A 19,655-nucleotide genomic window follows, 5' to 3' on the forward strand; every position below is an offset into this window, starting at 1 on the left:
CTTGAAATCCCAGAAACATTCAGGAAGACTTTCTGTACATGTGACTGCGAAAGTGTCCTGCCTGGGAGATCAGGATGACAGAAATTACACTACTGGCTGACCTCAATTATAGTGGAATTCCTCAATTTCAAGTTGCTGATTTTATTTTATTTTTCATAAACAATTTGTATGGCAGAGATTTTGTTTTTTTCTTTGAACATAAGACACCACTTAGGAAACCTGCTATGTGCTGGATTGTTGCAGTTCTGCAGAGTCTAGATGAGAAAACAAAATGCTTCTCTCCTTCTAGACATTTCCAGTTGGACAAAATAAACTATCTAGCATATTAAAGACTAATGTGTCTAGAAGTGGTTAGACATGGATTACCATTGGCACACACGAGCGCCATCTCTGTCCAGGCAACCTCACAGGAAACTCAGTTATTTCAATATCTGCTGCTGAGAGCACTTAAAAAAAAAATTATGTAAAAAGAACAAAAAGGACTTAATTATTGCTAATGGGTCCATTTTAATTTAAATCAGCAGCTAGGAGTCCAGCAGAGTGGTTTCTAACAATATAAACCATTTTCTAAGATCAGGGATCCTTCTTGAGAAAATGGGCAAAGAGAATGGGAAATATATTAATCGATTATTTAATATATTAAATTCTAACCTGCATTTACAACGGTTCTCCTATCAGTCCCATCATGTTTCATGGTTTCAATAACGTTCTCCTTGAAGTCACTCCAGTAGATCTGGTCATTGTTCAAATAATCAATAGAAAGGCCAGTTGGCCAACCAAGGTCCTCTTTAACCAGGATGATCCGATGCTGCCCATCCATCCAGGCAGACTCGATTTTAGGCTCTTTGCCCCAGTCAGTCCAGTACATAAGCCTGTAACAGAAGGTTTTCCCATTGCAGCTTCATCTAGTGGAGCTTCTCCACTAAAGCAGAGCACGGACTTCCAACAGGGAAATCAGCTGGCTTTCACGGAGGCCTGGGTACTAAGTGATGCTGTTTTTACACTTTACAGAAGACAGGGAAAGAAAATGGGGAGCTGGTGCATCTGTGGTCTACCCTTTCTGAAAACTAGACTTCCTCAATAGAAATTGGCCAGCCCTGTCCAAGGATATACATTCAGACCCTTTAAAACATATAATTACAATTATTGAATGCCAATGTGTGGGAGGCAGTGTCCTGTGTTTGGGATGTATCAGAGAACAAAACAAAAATTCCTACTCTCGTAGAGGTAACATTCTAACTTTTTAAAAATGTATTATTTTTCACCCAGTTAATACTTATGTGTAGAAGAATCAAGTAGACCAAGGATTGCACCACTTCAAATACCTAGAAAGGACCAGGCAGGCAAGATAAACGAGTGGAGCAGAGCAGTTATGAACGTCGAGTGATGGGGAGAGCAAGGCTCTGTCTGAAAGGTCCAGGCAATAGTGCATCAAGGAAGGCATCTCTACCCAGTGTTATCAGTTCTCCTGATTTTTCAAGCCAAAAACACAGATATTTTTTAAAAATTTTAAATGTTAGCAACTAAGTAAAAAAAAAAAAATTAAATAACTTAAAGCTCTGTATAGTTCAAGTCAAATATGTCTATGGGCCATTTTAGTCCACTAGCCACCACTTTATAGCCTCTAGTCCTAATCAGATATAGACCTAGACCTGACAGACCAAGAGGTCTATCCCTAAATTCCTAAATAGAATCCTTAAATTCTATTGAAAAATGTGCGAATTTTAGACAAGCTGGACTGTGGAAAAAATGTAGCCAGAGGACTTCCCCTCACACAGAATCGGTCTGAAGCCTAGTTGCTCCTAAATGATCTTTAGAGTATATTACAATTCTTAAAAATAGTCACAGAAACCACCCAAAAACAGTCCAAGAACAATTTGAGTAGAATGGGGAGAAAATAATTAAAGACATGTAATTTTTTGAGAATCCAGTGGAAAATATCTAGAACATTAAGATCCCTTCAAGTACTTACCCTAGTTTGGGATTCACAACCACTGCCGCTGGTTGATCCAGTTGGGTGGAAATCAGCCACTTTCTGTACCTTCCATCAAGTTTAGCCACCTCAATCCGTTGACTCTTGGCATCTGACCAGTAAATATGCCTGAATTTAGAGAGACAAAAATGTCTGAAAAGTCTGGACTGGTCACTTCTGGGAAGGAGGTTTGAAGATGAGAACACATAGTTTGGCAGTTCTGGCCGGCAAGACAGCTACTCAAATACCAGTGATTGGAGCACAATCTCCCTGGCTCAGAAATGCCCCATCTCTTCAGCCAAGGGGACATCTTTGGAAGGTTACAAGTGGAGGAATGAGGAGTGGAGGAGACTCCTGCCTGATCAGGAAAAGCAGCTGAATCATCCAGGATCAGTAACGATGGTGGACCTCACATCTGGCATTATTTTATGACACAGCCCTCCAAGTAGAAGTCTTAAGGCACTATTGGGTCAGCCCTTTAAATTCTGAATGCCCGTGAGTTGGCTTCCTCCTCAGCCAAGAGCCCCGTTGGAATCAACAGGAATCTGGCATCCGTTCCAAGAATGAGTAGAAATAGCCTTTCAAAATAACAAGCTCAGCCAGGCCATCCTGCCCTTATTCCATCCCTAAGGCTGCAGGTCTCAGTCTCTCCCAAGTGGAAAGAGTTCCATCAGTTTCTAAATTCACTCATTCGTGAAGGCTGGGAGAGAGGTAAAACTTCAAACAAGAAGACAGATCTGCCATCGCCCTGGTTGGTTTTCAGGAAGGAAGTGTTCAAGTCTACAGTTTCAAGTTCTTGACTCTCTGAGGCCTTGCTTCCTGACAGAAAATGCTAAAATGAGTCTCCTGTTAGCCTGCGGGCACAGTGGGGACCTAATTAACTTCTTCAGAGATGCTCAAGTCTTCCAGGAACACCAAACAAGTTTGTTAAAAGGTGAAAATTGATTTATACTGCCAAGACTCTGCATTCTCCCAGGGGGCAGCAGGCCACTGAGCCTTCCCTCTCAAATGTTTTTCTATTATTAATTCATTTTCAAGGACATAGGCGATTCTATGAATGCTTGAGCTCTGATTCCAACCTAATGTAATCACTTTCTACAAATGTGACTCCAATGCAAGGTTCTTCCTTGAAGAAGGAGCTTACTGACTTTTCCTCATCAGTTTGTATTTCATGCATCTACTGATAAACCTACTTACGGTTCTTACTTAGGAATCATCCAAAATGTGTGGCTCTGGTCCCTGGGGTTCTAGAAGGTCTAAAAAGAGCAGAATAGAGCCAACACCTCTACTAACAAAAAACCTGAAGATTAAACAGGAAAGTCAAATTTCCAATCGGTTCAGATGACATAGCCTGCTAAAAACACAAGATGTGGATTATCTCTCCCTGAATTATCAGAGAGAAAATATTTCATCTCAACTGCTTTGCTGGGAGAACTGTGAGGCTGGCCCATTTCTTCACAAAATGAACAGTGCCACCATACTGAAAGTTAATTTTGGAATCCAGAACTCTGTTGGCAAAAATGTTCTTCTAGATATAACATAGATTCTTGACCTTGGTGCTTTCCCAAACTTTTCCATGGCACACAGAGAATATAGGAAATGATCATGTTTATATGACATGCTGGGGTAAGCAGAGATGGTTGCTGGGGCTAGAGCAAGACCAGGCAACACTCAGCTGCATCAGTGGCTGAGTATACCCATATCCAGGTCCAGCTTAATGCATATGCCCATGCAAGCAGTAGAGAGCTCCAGCCAGGAAAATAGAATAGGCAAGAGGGGAATATGGCTAAACTTACCTTCCAACCCAGTCCACTGCTAATCCATCTGGCTGCGCTATGTATTTCAGGTCCAAGTTAACTTCCTGCACGATATTATTGTTTTCAGATTCGAAGTTGGGGATGTAGGCACGTTTGATAGCACCAAAATTAGAGCCATGTCCTAGCACAGTGTAATATACGACACCTGCAGAGACAAGAAACACAGGTTAGCTTCACATCAAGAACATCAGGTAAGGGGAGAAGCGGGGTCTAATCAGGTGAAATGCTGTACACATCTCTACCTTCTTATTGTTCCTATAATACTAATAATTCAATTACACCAATATGATCAAACTTCAAAACCAATCACACTTAAGCTATTAGCTACAAATGCTTCAATTTATAACTAATTGATACTGACTTAGTTGTCTCTATTTGAAGGTAATTTATTAAAATATATTTCAGCCAAGAGCCTATTTACTCTGTTTGGGATCAAGTTCTGGTTTCCAGCAATTCTACTTTTAGGAATTTATGCTTCAAGTACACTCCACTTGTGCAAAATGATACATACACGATGTCCATTACAGCAGTTTTTAAAAACCGAAACGTTATTAACAATGTAAATGCCCATCCATAAGAAATAAGTTAAAGAAATAAACTGTGGCATATCCATGCAGTATAACACAGTGCAGTGCAAAAAGAATGAGGAAGCTCTTTACATCCTAACATAAAAATGTCTTCAATATATTGGTGAGAGAAAAAACGAGGATGCAGAACAGCGTGTATGGCATACTCCACTTTGTGTCTGAAAAGGGAGGGAGAATATATTTGTATGAACAGAATATGTGTATATTTCCTTATAAATGCATAAACTATCTCTGGATAGTAACTGAATGGCTGGGTTCAGCAATGGGAAGGAGATGTTTCACTGTATATCCTGTTTTGTTTTTTTTAATATTGGACTATGTTAAGTATTATCTAAACCTTTTAAAAATGGAAACTAATTAGCCAAAAATTATAAAATAAAAAACTTTATAAAACAAACAAACAAACAAACAAACAAAAACTTTTGGTTTCCGAAACAAAATATATAGATAAACTAGGGGCAGGCTGTTGAGAATTTGAAACCATACTCAATAACTGGCAATAAAGAAGCCAGAAGGATGAGAAGTCCTATTTTATGTACAGACTAAAGGATAGTGGACAGCAGGCATTTTTAAAAGCATAGGAAGACTGTGACTTTTAAGTAGTATACTTTCTTAGGTATATACCATTCTTGAAAAGCTTATTGTATTACATAACTAAGTGTGAAAACATAATAATAAATCTTACATTGCATAGTTATTGATAGTTTGCAAAAGCATTTTCACATCTTTTCTCTCTTTTCATCTTCAAAACAACTCTCAGAGGTAGGCAAGCAGAAAAAGATTACTGCTCCTATTTTCAGATAAGAAATGGAGATCCAGAGAATTGCTACAACTATTTAAGGTCATAAAGCTAGTGGATGAGGGAGACAGGCATAGAAGACAAGTTTTCTGATTCCTGCTCACTACCATCTTCTACGTACCATTCAGAGCCATGAGATACTCAACGGCAAGCATTACTCAATTTTTCATTCATTGAACTAAATTTTTTGAGCACCCACCACATACACTTACTAGATGTTGGGTCAGGTGCTGGGCACGAAGTCATAAATTAGACTCAGTCTCTAGTTCCAAAAAGCACATGGTTATGGGTAGGGAGAAAAATATGTGGACAACTAGCTGTAACTCAATGTAACACGTGCTTTAGTAAAAGCATGCATAAAATGCTACAGGATCATGAGTGAGCAATCATGGGACTGTGCTGGGAGGCATTAAAGAAGATGTCACAGAGGAGGTGACATTTGAACTGAGTCTTTGAAGTTTGAATAGAAATTTTCCAAGTGTACAATGGTGGCGATGAACAAGATGTGCATGAACAAAGACAAGGAGATGAGCAAAAACAAAGGGAGAGGAGGTGATCCCAAAAGGATAACCCCCGGAGATGGAAAAAGGTTTGGTGAGAAGTCAGGAAAGGTTGGCTGGAACCCATAGCCATGCTAAGGTGTCTGGAGCATGGTAGATAGGAGGGACTTCCTCTTCCACTCATGCAACAAAATTTACTCATTACAAAATAAATTCCCAAAGTTCAATATCTTATAATTCAATTAATATCAATGACAGATGCCAAAGTTCATACTCACTGAGATCTATGCCGTCGGGATCCCAGTCATAATCAATAGCCTGAATATGCTCCTCATCTTCAAGATAATCTGCGTACTTCTCAGATGAGAGATTATATTTTCGAATTCGCACATTTTCAGCCAGCAGGAACAAAGGAGGATTACCTGGAAACAAACAAAGGAAGCTTTACTGTTTGAATTCTGGCTGAATTTTTTTTTTTTTTGGTATACAGTAGGATATAAAATAGCAGGAATCCTCTCCCTCTTTAAACAAAAATGAGTTTTTATAGGAGTCTGACAATCTCTGCTAATGAAGAGAGCTAACTATCCAACTGGGTTGCAAAATCCATAACTGTGGACATTCTCATCGCCATTTCAGGTGGAAAGCTAACATTTCTCTTAGGGATCTTCTCAGTTCTTTATTCTCTGTTGTCAGTGGGAAAAAGTTTAGAGCAAGGAAATGCTGAGACCCCTAGATAGCATCCTCTTTTCCATTGATTTTTCTCTTTATTCACTGACAATAAAATAGACACGATTGTAGACATTCGGTCTCACAGTAGAAATGCAATATGTATAAGCTTACTAAAAGTATTCCAGAAAGTCTACATTCTTTACTCTGTCTTAATGACAGATTTTATGATTCTTAGAGCAGGTAATCAGCACCACGACCCAATTTAGCTTCTAGCTAATAACAAAAAACAGCTTGCTCTTGGTTTTTTAAAAATTTTTTTACTTAAAGCAGCTATGTAAATGGTGACTCATCCTGGGATGCATTATCTAGAATTATTTAAATGTAATTTACTTTCATAATGTCAATCAAATCTAATTTAAGTAGCTTTTGAAAGTTCATTTTATACATTTCTTCTATCTTGACATTATGTTTTATATGAATATTCTAATTTATTTCAGTTATCTTAGTTAAAAGATTTAAACCATTTTTAATTTGCGGCTTAATCACCAAGCCAACTGTTCAAATGCCTTTACCCTAGTTTTCACTCAGTGTCAAAAATGTTTGGACAGTAAAATATTTAAGTATGCCAATCAAATGTATGCTTTAAAAGTCCAATTTGTATGAAGAAACTGAACAGCTTTTTTACTCTTAATTTGAAAAATAAAATGCTATTTTCTTATCAAGTTCCTTAAACTCTAATACAAACTTAAAATTCAAATCTGTAAGATCATTAAGACCTATACATTTTAACTGAGATATGCTGGTTTTAGGTTAGACCTCTGGAAATTTGGACTGTAAGACTTCTAATTTATAGTCTTTCTCTTTTGTCATTTCTATCTAATGCTAACTACTGCTTTCTATCAGGCCTGATTCTCAGATACTGGCATTAACTTAAAATGTAGAGCTAATGACTGGAGTCACGAATAAGCCAGGCTCTTTCTGTCTGTCATCAGTAGTCCATAAATGATATAAAGGGATACCTCAACAGCATCTTTGATTTGGCCCAATTGAGTGTGACTGTTGTTTGTGGCCCACCTTGGATTAGAGGGCCTCACACCTTGATGGCAGTGCAGTGGGAGCCAGAGGGATTCATCAACTGCCTTCCATTGACAACCAAACTATAGGCAAGTTTTCTTGTTTGAATCTTCTGGAGAGTGTCGTCTTGTCCACTTTTTGAAGTTTTTACCAAGGTGGACAAGAGGCTAAGGCCAGAATAATAAGCTCTATAACATCTAACTCTTGTTTTAATTCGTATGTATTTGTTGGGGGATTGTAGTTATTGTTTTAATCTACCAGAGGAAGGGAAAGAGGAGACTGGATGAGTGTTGAAAGAAAAGTAACTGGTGAATTAAAAATAAGACTCTGAGAGTCTAAAGTTTGTTTTCTGGTATATTGTACTCCTCAGCATTTATTTCTCCGAAAGTCAATTAATCATGACATGAACCCATCATACCATCAGCTGCGCACCGTTTTCCATAGTCATCACCCATAGACTTGAAGCCTTGGGCACAGGAACATTCATAACTTCCTTTGGTATTGTGGCAGTTCTGGGGACAAACCCCAAATTGCTCACATTCGTTGATGTCTGTAGGCAAAATAAAACCAAATATGCAACATCTGCTTCCATCCATTCCTTAGAGACCCTGCTTCTATTTAAATCCACATTCATAAGCAATTAGGACCGAGAAGATTGCAGATGAAAATAAGCAATGATACCAACATTTGTGGAACACTTACCAACTTTCAGATACTGTTTCACATGCTTTTCATGTCTTTTCCTCATTTATTCTTCCAAAAAGATCCTATGAGGTATGGACTACTATTAAACCCTAAGTCCCAAAGCTGGTAAGCGATGAAGACAGAGTTTACACTGAAATAGTTTGACTCTGTACAACAGCAGAACAAGATTGCCCCTTTCAGGAAGCAGCTGTTGTGTTGTTGTTTGAAACCAATTCCCTTCTGCTAACTAGCTTCAGGAATGGGAGTCATTGCTCTGGTTTTTCAACTGAGTTCTAAAGCTTCAGCTTCCAAAAGAACTGTTCCAGTCATCCGAGTATAGCACATAATGAGTTAGAAACAGTAAATTCAAATAATAAAAGACACTGAAAAGCATACTTATCACTTGCTCTCTTGATTAGATACCTTCTGACTCCATACCTTAGAACGCACTTACGTCTGACATAAGTAGATGCGTAATAAATATGTGTTGTTTAGCTTCAGATGAAGAAAGTTAGACTCGTGTTTGTTAAAAAAAAAATTCCATCTCACACATTGATACAATAAGCAGCCATCAGCACCGAGACCTTCATAAATCATATCAATTCCACAGACATTACAGATGATGGGCTATCTGCCCATTGCTCTGGGAGGCAGTGGTAACAGAGCATGGAAAAAAAGCAATTGGCATCCAAATGTTTTGGTTTTTTTCATGACCCAAGAATTTAATGAGGAAAATAGATCTTGATACTTGCCATCATTGGTTATAGACATCAGGAATGTATAGTTAACAACCTCATTCAGAACTGATCATCACCCTCTAACATTAAATTATTGGTGTACCTGAGTATTTTAATGAACTAGAACCATGAGTTTAGCCCCATTAAGAGAATTAAACAGTGGTTTAATAAAAGCGAATGAGTGGAGAACCTAAAAAGTACAAGGTTCTCCTAACAGAAATTGGAGGAAATGTACTCTACCATCACAAGAGTTTCTGTCCAAAGTACTGGCTTTGAATCCAGGTCTACAGGTGCAGATAAATCCTCCTTCCTTTAATTGGGTACAATTATGTTCACATAGATTCTCAGCACATGATCTTTCTTTTCCTGTATCTGAAAAACAAAATTCCAGCATTACAAATGAAAGGTATAAACCAAGTCAGCCAAAAATACAGTCAGGTGGTGTATCAGAAGGAACACATACCCACAGCCAACTATAGGAAATCTTGAGATGACCCCTTTCCATAACCCTATGTAGAGGATCAGGGGCCTCTCTATTCAGATATCTGGTAATGGCCTGAACGCCATTTACACAACTGTATGTAATGTTAGATCTTTGAGGCAATTTTCTCATCATACTCAGCACTGTCAGGCTCACCCTCAGAACATCCAATTCTGGACTCCAGGACTATGAAGCCAGAGGCTCTGTATAGCTGTCATCATCTGCTCCACTATCTTTAATCCTAATCCTATTGTGTGTGTGTGTGTATGTGTGTGTGTGTGTGTGTGTGTGTGTGTACATAAAGGACAGTGATACAGGTTAGAACAAAGTAACAAATAGGAGGAGACTATAAAGTTAAAGAAGAGTATAATTTGTCTGACACTGACCAACTGAGATGGATAGATAGATAGAGATAGAGATATAATCAAGTGTTGGCCACGTATAATCGTAAGTCATACAACTGCTATTAGAACCATAAACTGGCATACCTGGAAAGGAATTTTGCAACAAGTACGTATCAAGGACTTTAAAAATATTCATACTCTTTTACCCAGTTATTCCGCGTTAATAAATTTTTCCTCAAGAAGGAATAAAAAATATATGTTATGATTTATGTTTAAGGTATAACATTATTAATAATGAGAAAATTTTTGAAACATCTTGAATGTACATTCAACAATAGGAAATAAATTATGGTATACTGTATTTTATCAAATCTAAGATGCCACTGATGTACTATTTTTATGTAACACTAAAACAGAAAAACTTTAGGACTTACATACGACACGTTATCAATTGTAAGATGCGTCCTGATTTCAGAGATGTTAAAATGTGAAAATAAATATGTATCTTAGAATCAATGTTATGATCATCTACATAATTAATTGCTGTGTAATCATTAAATTCATGGTCTCAAACAATACTTTAACATGGGAAATATCTATAGTAAAAATGGAGAAAAAAGATTGTAACACTATTTAGTATAGGATATTTCTTTAAAATTTTTTAAATATTAAGAAATATTTTTGCACATTTATGTGCAAAAAATACAACAGAAGTACACCAAACTTTAAGATTAGTTTTCACTTAGTGATGTGATTCAAGTGATTTTTACTTTTGAGTATTAATATATTTCCTGGATTTTATAACTTTTCTCGTAAAAAAAATAATTCAACCAATAGTTTATTTTCGCAGAGCCCATATGAATGACCCTTGTTATCTCTGTTGTTCTGGTGTCCAGATGCTCCAGGGCAGACTTTTAATAGCTCAGACTCCACCCAGACACTTCATTTGCTCATCATTGCCCCCAGTTCTTGTCTCTGCCAATATCTGTCCAAACCATCTGCCTTTCATTCTTGTCATTCTTGTCAGTTTTCTTCTTTTATCCTGAGTCTCCATCTACCCCTAAACCTAGGTCTTACAGGAAAGCTGACAAAGATGAACATAGATAGCGAGTGATAAGGGGGGTAGGGTTGGGGGTGGTGGTTATCTCTGTAAGGAATTCAAGCTTCATCTATTTCTCAAATGAAATATCTCTTGGTCACAGCCTTCTGAATATTTTAGCTAAAGAGACTGTGGTATCTCCTGGCTCAATTCTTTCAAATAAAAATATATTTATATCTATCTGTTTTCTACAGTAGGCAAAGAGGTAAACTTAATCACTTTTCAGGGTCTCTTAGGGTACAATGATGACAAAAGTATATGTAGTTTGAATGGACTAAAAACACTGAGTTTCGAAAAAGAAAAATAACCACAAAATAAAGCACAATGACATTCAATGGAATGCTCCCCTTGCAGTTCATACTTCAAAGCCATATATGGCCCCATGGCCGAGTGGTTAAGTTCGCGCGCTCCACTACGGTGGCCCAGGGTTTCGCTGGTTCGGATCCTGGGCACGGACATGGCGCCACTCATCAGGCCACGTTGAGGTGGTGTCCCACGCACCACAGCTAGAAGGACCCACAACTAAAATATACAACTATATACTGAGGGGATTTAGGGAGAGAAAGCAGAAAGAAAAAAAAAAAGAAGATTGGCAAGAGTTCTTAGCTCAGGTGCCAATCTTTAAAAAAAAAAAAATCCATATACATAAAAGCCTTATAATAAAGGTTTAGTCTGAGCTCTTAACAAGGACATATTGCTAAATAAGTCTATTAAGATTTTCTATTTCTTCTTGAGCCAGTTTCAGCATTTTGTCTTTCTAAAAATTTGACTATTTCACCTAAAGTGTCTAATTTGTTGGCATAAAGTTTCTCATAGCATTCTCTATCATCTTCTAACTTTCTGTAAGGTTGGTAATGACGTCTCCTATCATTACTCAATAAATGTGAACTATTTTTATTAACCTGAATAGCCTTGAGCCAGTCAAATAACCTCTCTGAGTCTCATGTGCATAGTTAGGCTCTGTAATCTCCTCCCAGCTCTAAAATCTATACTATGATTAGAGGTCCCAGGAGGTAAAAATTTCTGGACCAAGTGCTCTGCTGAGTGAGGTGTACTCTTGTAAAGCAAGAGTCCTTAACAAGAGCAGAAACCACACAGTATTATGAGCTTCTTCCTCAAATTTGAGGACTTCTTTCGTTTGAAAACAATCAGCATTTTAATCCATATAACATCAGATTCCCTCAACCCAGAGATACTCTATTTATAAAAGAGACACTTTATATTCATTTTACGAAGAAAGAATAAGAACTACCAGAGAAACAGCAAGTCAATCACCTTTATAATCACATAAATCATATTTGCAATCTGAAGTTAACTTCTTTCCTTTATACCTCAAAGCTGCTAGAAAAAGTTAATGTCTTTCCTTTCCTGATTTTAAAATATTTTTTAAAAAGCAAACTTTTTTAAAAAACAAACAACATCAGTGATCCTGTTTAAAAGAAAAAGGAGAAGAAGAAGGAGGAAAAGGAAAAGAAAAGAAAGGCAAGTGGATTAGCAGCACCCAAGAATTGGTATTTTAAGTAAGAATTCTATGTCTCGGCCAAATTATTAGCCCACTGCAGTAAGACTGAAGTCCATATCACATTTCCACTTATCTGAAATGTGAATATCTGAAAAGAAATGCTGCTTCCATACCTAAATTAATGTCTGTGCTACTTGTTTCCTTTAAATAAACCCTGCTTTTAATTAAATGTAATTTGAATTAAAAAGCACTATAGTCAATTTTAAGCCTTTTAATTGGCATGGGCAGCTAAAAGACAAACCAATGTTTGACCCAAGCCCAACTTGGAAACACTCCAGACACCTGGAACCAATCATATATTAGTCTCTGGGCATCAGGACCCAAATCCACCATCCAGTTTTGCAAATCCTGTCATGTTCAAGCTTTTTAAATATTTAATTAACTCATTTTATTATGTCAAAAACTCCAAGCCTTGCTGAGAAAGTGTGTGAAATAAATGGCAAATCAATTCAATATGGCTGGTTATTCATCTTCCTTTGTAACCCACAGGAGAAAAGTTGCTGGGAAATCCCTGGGATGCCTCGGAAAAAAAATGATTAAAGCCCAAGAAGTTGAAAGCACATGGAGCTAACTAAAGCGACTAAGTCACAGGCTCCTCAAGGTAGAAGAACTCCCTCCTTTTTCCTGTGAAGAGACTGAGGGCTAAAGACATCAGTAGGCACCCAAAGTGGCACAGCTCATGGCAGAGGAACTAGAGGCCAGCCCTCCTAGCCTGGAGTCACAGGACTGTTCAAATTCTGCCTCTGCCACTCTGTGTGACCTCAAGCAAGTTACTTGAGCTCTCTAAGATTTATTATTATAAAGATAGGCATCATAACAGTGATCCACTGGGGCTAAGCTGGGTGACAAATTAGATAACGTATGTGAAAACATTTCATAGGAGCTATAAAGGACTATAAAGGTGTGAATTTTTAGCATGTCATTCCAACACTTCCATCACAGAATTGAGCTAGAATCATCCCTTGGTTATGTTCATCATCCTTTTCCTACACAAAGTCCCCCCTCTACTTTAAACATAAAAATAAATGTTCCTTCCAAGGTCCACTGTGACATTTCCATCCCTTAGAAGCTCTTCCCCTAAGTGCAAGGATACTGCATTTTGCTTAAGATGAAAAAATGTGCAGACTAATAGACAAAATACATAGCTTTAAGGTCCCAAGAGGCACCTAGTAAACCGAGAAGGGGATGTGCTCTGCAGCGAGGTAGGTGAGAGCTCAAATCCCGACTCAACCTCTTAATGGCAGAAAGACATGGCCAATATATTTAACCTCTAAGCCAGCTTCCTCACGTGTTTAAGAGAGAGCATGCGTGCGAGAGAAAGAATACCTAACTCATAGGATCATTACAAGGATGAAACGAGATACCTTATGTAGTGTTTAGCACAACTTCTGGTATAGAATAAGTGCTCAATAACAGGTAGTTATGGGCTGGACTGCACTTCAGAGCACAAAATAAATTAAAGAGAAATATGTCATTATCAACTACGTTATGTTATTGCGTGCTGTCATTAGGTAAATCTGAGTCACTACAACAAAGTATGAACAAAGTATTTACTTACTGCAACCTGTTTCATCAAAATGGTCACCACAGTCATCAAAATCATCACACACCAGGTGCTGTGAAATGCAATGTCCATTGCTACACTTAAATTCATCTTCTTTACAAGGTCTAGGGGTCGGATCTGCACCTATAATTTAAGAACAAGTTAAAGTCAAACTTATTCTTCTGTGAAACAAGATGCTTCCCTCTGTGGCAGAGACACTTATTTCTCCCAAATAAGCCTGTGTTTCCCTGCATTATCCAGTCTCCCTTGCAGTTAGGTTGGGACCACGTGACTAGTTCTGTACAATGCATTATGAGTTGGAAGTGATATCGCAGGCTGAAGCAATTAAAAACCCACGTGCCTTCCTGCTTTGGCAACCTTGGAAGCCATGTGTTCAGGTGGCTGAGCTACAAGACGAAGGACGGCTGTGCAAGCTGCATTGGCCTTCACATGAGTGATAAATAAGTCTCTGTTACATCACATCGCTGAGAGTTTGGAATTTGTTGGCAGCTAATATTAATTACCCTGGGTAATATATAAGTAGGGTACTTTCATAAGAAAACCTAAAATATTTGGCACTGGTTTCACAGTGAGGAGGCAAGTAATAAGGAAAGCGCTATTGGAGGCAGGAAAGACAGAGACCTGTGTTATGTAATGGCAAAGCATCTGGCAAAGCTTGGAAAAATTGGAAAGTAGACCACTTGCTTACCGAACTTCCAATCTAGGGAAAGAGACTGGAAAACAGAATGTTAGTAAGTGTGCATTGCTTGCCATTACCTGAGTTTGGCAAGATCTATAAGAAAGAGATAAGCTCAGGGAAGAACTGGTTGATTTACAAGTAGAAATTAAAGAAAATAAAGTCCATAAATTTGCTGCGTGGGAAAAGCCAGTTGCATTTAGATCCCAAACAGTAAGAGTCGTGAGTTTAAAAGGCTTTGAGACACAAAGGCCCAGTAAAACCTCTTATTTGGATGAAATGACTGCCCATCAATTTTTCTAGATAGCCTGAATGTAACTGACAATCAGTTGAGACAAAGGTGCATGACGAACCACCAGTCAGTATGCTTTTGAGAGTGAAAGCAGTACTATTAATAAAGCCACCAGGGCAACAGACATAAATCAGGACTATCCTGGGACAACCTGTGTCACCTTATCCCAGTGGCATTTCAGAATTGCTACAGACTGGTGATTGCAATGTCTCTAATTCTTTCTTCCCCCACGAGAATTATGCTTCCCCAGTTCTACCACTGTCTCCTGGGGTCAGGGGGCATAAATAAAGCTAGTCTATTAGTTTATGGGTCGCCAGACCAAGAGGAACCACATCTGGAACGGATGGCATGACTAATGCCTATGATCCAGAGTTCCAGATTTCAGTTACTGAATGGGACTATTAGTCACGTCCCTTGGGAAGGGGTTAAGGGTCTTCTAAGGATGGGAAGATAAGTGTAAGGAGATGTTTAGTGACACAAGGGTAAATTGGGGTAGAAATAATTGGTATTCACTATGTTTTCCAGTCTCCCTTACAGTTAGATTGGGGCCATGTGACTAGTTCCAACCAAAGGACTGTGACCTGGCGCAGCGTCTGTCACTTCCAGGCCCAGGAAATTAAGAACCTGTGTGCCTTCTCCATTTCTCTCTTCTCCTGTCCCGGCAACCTTGAAGACTACGTGTTCCAGATGGCATAATTACAGGACAGAGGAGGGCTGCCTGACCTTGATCAAACTTTACGTGAAGGAGAAATCAACCTCTGCTGTCTTAAGCCATTGAAATGTTACAGTTTGTCCATTGTGATGGCTAGGAGTGCTTTCTCTAACTAACATCCCGCTCCTCAGGAAGAATAAAAGTGTACTACCCCTTCTTTCTACTCTCAGATTTGACCACGTGCTACAATTGTCTTGCTCCATAAAAAAGATGAAATCTTGACATTTGTGACGACATGGACGGACCTTGACGGTATTATGCTAAGCAAAGTAAGTCAGACAGAGAAAGCCAAATGCCATCTGATTTCACTCATATGTGGAAGATAAACAAACAAACAAACACAGAGACGCAGAGAACAGACTAGTGGTTACCAGAGGGGAAGGGGACAGGGGGAGGGCAAAAGGGGTAAACCTCACATGTATATGGCAACAGATGGCAACTAGACTTTTGGTGGTGAACATGATGCAGTCTATGCAGAAGTCAAAATATAATGACGTACACCCGAAATTTATATAATGTTACAAACCAGTGCTACCTCAATAAAAAAAACAAATACAAAAACAAAAAAATGGGTATTAAAAATATTAAAAATGACAAATGCAATTCTATGCAACTTAAATTTTTTTTAAATATGTTTACAAGGCAATATGTATAATAGATTCCATATATACATATATCCCTAAATTGATATCATACACATGAAGATTTAAGGATGTAAATGTTAGCAGTATTTTCTCCAGGTGGTGAGATTTCAAATCAGTTTTTTATGTCTATCTGTATCACCTTCGTGTGTGTGTGTGTAAGCACATACAAGCTTTTTCTAAATTTTTTTTTTTTAAGATTGGCACCTCAGCTAACATTATCACCAATTTTCTTCTTTTTTAATTTTCTTCTTCTCCCCAAAGTCCCCCAGCACACGGGTGTATATTCTGGTGTAGGTCCTTCTGGTTGTGCTGTGTGGGACACAGCCTCAGCATGGCCTGATGAGCGATGCCATGTCCGCACCCAGGAACCGAATTGGTGAAACCCTGGGCCGTGGAAGCTGAGTGCGCAAACTTAACCACTCGCCATGGGGCCAGAACCCTACCCTTTTTTAAATTAAAGAAAATTGTGTTTAAAAAAATGGCATTAGTAACAGGGGAAATGGAAAGAGAGGAGGGGAAGGAGAAACCTGCTCAAATTTTTTTTTGAGGCTTTATTTCTGGGTTTTCATCCTTTTGTGCTATGCCTCAAATAAACCTATTAACAATGTTATATGAACCACAGTTTCATCTCCGACAAAAAGAAGGGGAGAGGGGTACAAACGTGAACACTGCAATAGTGTCAAAGACCTCCTGACACACAGCCCCCTCAGAGATGAGAGTTGGCCTTGAGCAATCTAAGGCCACAACAATACAAGAGATGGAAAAGAGAAGATTCAGACATTTATCTAAATTTTCCCAGATAATATCCTTATGGGAAAAAAAAGGGAATTGGAGTCAGGGAAAATAATTTTCCTAACAGACTCTTTCTGGGTAAATTCAATTGTCCAGAAAATTAATCAACTCTCTCCTTCAATGGACAGATTATAAAACATTCTCAAAATGGAGAAGCACAGATTTTTCAATATCTAAAACATTAAATGCAGCCTGTTTGAAACTTCTATCTTAAAATAATCCATCATTTTTCTCTTCTGGGAAATGAAAGTTCATTTTGAAAAAGGATATTAGACAAGCTCTGCTAACACCAGTGCTGCCTTAATTAGTGTGATCTTTTCATCTGGGCATTGAGAAGTTGACATCCCTAGGTTAACAATTAGTAACTCTAGGCTGAAGAGGGACCAAACCCCATCTTTGAAAATAAATAAACCATTAATTTGTAGAGTGACTCAACCAGTATGTAGTGTTTGTTTTCATTTTCTTAAGAGAAAAGAGGAAAGAAAAGCTTATTGAATGCTTAAACCAAGACTAAAAATGGAGGGACCTGCCAACATCTGGCTCAAGTGAGATAGGAATAAGCAGGGAAGGGTTGCATCTGAGTCAATGTGTGTGTTTATAGAGTCTTGTAAAGAATTATGTCAGCAGAGATCTGCAGCCAGAGGTACAGTGTGAGCCTCTATAGAACAAACTGTAATCCCAGAGGTCCATTTTGCAAACAGCAAACAATTTGGGGCCCTTAGTTTTTCCTTCTCCCTTTTGACTTTCGCTCACAGTTCTCCTTTTTCTCATCACTTCCATCTCCACAGTCATCGATTTGGTTACAGAGCTCATGACTATAAATACAGCGATTGTTGTCACACCGGAAACGGTTTGGTGATACACAGGTAACATTCACTGAAAGGAAAGATGGAAAAACAAAAGCACAAGTTAAGAGGAGAACATAAGTGTCAATATCTAAAACACTCACAAGCCAGTGCTAGGCTTGCTTCATTCATCCTTTCATTTGCTCATTTGATTAACCAATCCACAAATACATCTTGAGTATCTAGTACACACCACGGCACTGTGCTAGGCACCAGGTACAATGCAGAACAGGAAAGGTACAGTCCTTGTCCCCAGGGAACTTTCATTCTAGCAGAGAGGCAGACTTTACAAATCAACCATTCAGTTACAACAGTAATATGAGCCACAAAGGAGATGTGCTATGAAAGCATCTACTGGGGGAGCCTGATGAAGATCTTGGGGAGGAGGGGTCAGAAGAGGCTTCACATGGGAAGATTCTGAGTCAGGAGGGAACATGGCAGGCATTTGGACCCAAATAAAGGTCTCTGTGGCTGACCACGGAATGAGGACAATGATGGCCATGAGGCTAGAGAGGATCATGAAGCTGGAGAAGCTGGCAGGACCACACATGGACTCTTATCCTAATAGCCAAAAGACCATTGTTTGTCCCTCTGACTGCAGTTGTCACTAAACCTCTAGAGCATAAGGTTTTACACCATGATGGACTTTCATTCCTGAATTCCCTCACCTCTTACATTTAAAGTTGATTTCTCACAATCAAACCCTGACTTACCTGTTGTCCAGAGTTAGATCTCTAGCTGATGCTTGTGCACCTGCAAGGAACCCAAGGGTAGAACCCAGCTCCCTTACTAGTTTGGTTCAGGGACCTGGTCCTCTATGCGTGTACCATGAATTTGGTAAACTGAACACACATACGTGTTCTTTCTTCTTCCACGTGGAGAACTTTAGCTGTTTGATTTTCCTTCTGCCTTTGCACCACACACAGGGAGCAAGAGGAGAGACTTGTAATGAGGTTGGTTGGAGTAAAAAAGTTAGATCCAAGAGCTGGTTGTTCAAAGTATTGTTTATAGGACTACTGCAAGAATTATTTGCTGTGAAAGGCAAGTGCAACATTATGAAACCGTGTTGGTCACTTTCTAATGTGGCTGTGTCTCTGCCTCTCCAAAGTTTAATTTTATTAGCTATGGGCACTTTGTCTTAGAGAGGGAAGCAACTTCCTGAGGACTTCTTTGAAAGTTACACTTGCTTAAGATATTTTTCAAGATGCCTCAAGTTAAGAACAAGACAAAACATGGTTAGTTCCTAACAAGAAAAGAGGTGGCAAGAAAAAGGTTGGGATGCCACTGTGAAAATATAATGTACGCTAATTAAAGTTCTCTGAAAGGAAGAAAATACTCTGATACAGTATTTTCTAGAGTCAAACCCCCAGGCTAAAAATGAGTAGCGATGAATCTAAGAAACAACGGAATAGGCGACGTGAACTTCAGAAGCAAATTGCAGCTGAGTCAGACTGAGAGATAATCAAGAGCTCCAGCAGGGATGGTTCTGGGGGTGATTTCTCCTGTGTTGAGGGCTTTTACTTACACAAAATTCTTAACCTTTAGCTTGCATCAGGACCACTTGGAGGACTTGTTAACACAGAGATTTCTGGGCCCCACTGCGACAGATTCAGATTGGATAGGTCTGGGGTAGGCTCATGAATTTGCATTTCTAACAAGTTCTCAAGTGATACAGATTCAACCAGTAGAGCAATGACACTTTGAGAACTACTTCCTAGTGTCTCTCCTATGACTCAAAGCATGTGGCTTTGATCAGGATCGAAACAAACCCCAATCAGTAGTTCTCAACCGGGAGACTAAATTGAAGCTAAGGAGCTTTTCCAATATATGTTTGTCCAGGTCCCA

The 19,655-nt window shown here is 38.7% G+C and overlaps 1 protein-coding gene across 1 annotated transcript in view; it reads right to left on the reverse strand.

The window, feature by feature from the left end:
• Nucleotides 1-19,655, reverse strand: part of LRP2 (LDL receptor related protein 2) — a 198,384-nt gene that overhangs the window by 15,937 nt on the left and 162,792 nt on the right. The window contains exons 62-69 of the mRNA XM_070508061.1: nt 17,719-17,841; nt 13,844-13,972; nt 9,080-9,211; nt 7,837-7,968; nt 5,954-6,097; nt 3,769-3,934; nt 1,973-2,101; nt 652-872 (exon numbers count right to left, since the gene is read on the reverse strand). Coding sequence (XP_070364162.1) covers nt 652-872; nt 1,973-2,101; nt 3,769-3,934; nt 5,954-6,097; nt 7,837-7,968; nt 9,080-9,211; nt 13,844-13,972; nt 17,719-17,841 — 1,176 coding nt within the window. The remainder of the gene's footprint in view (nt 1-651; nt 873-1,972; nt 2,102-3,768; nt 3,935-5,953; nt 6,098-7,836; nt 7,969-9,079; nt 9,212-13,843; nt 13,973-17,718; nt 17,842-19,655) is intronic.

The sequence above is a fragment of the Equus asinus genome, chromosome 4 (genome assembly GCF_041296235.1).
Source record: "Equus asinus isolate D_3611 breed Donkey chromosome 4, EquAss-T2T_v2, whole genome shotgun sequence".
Classification (NCBI taxonomy): domain Eukaryota; kingdom Metazoa; phylum Chordata; class Mammalia; order Perissodactyla; family Equidae; genus Equus; species Equus asinus.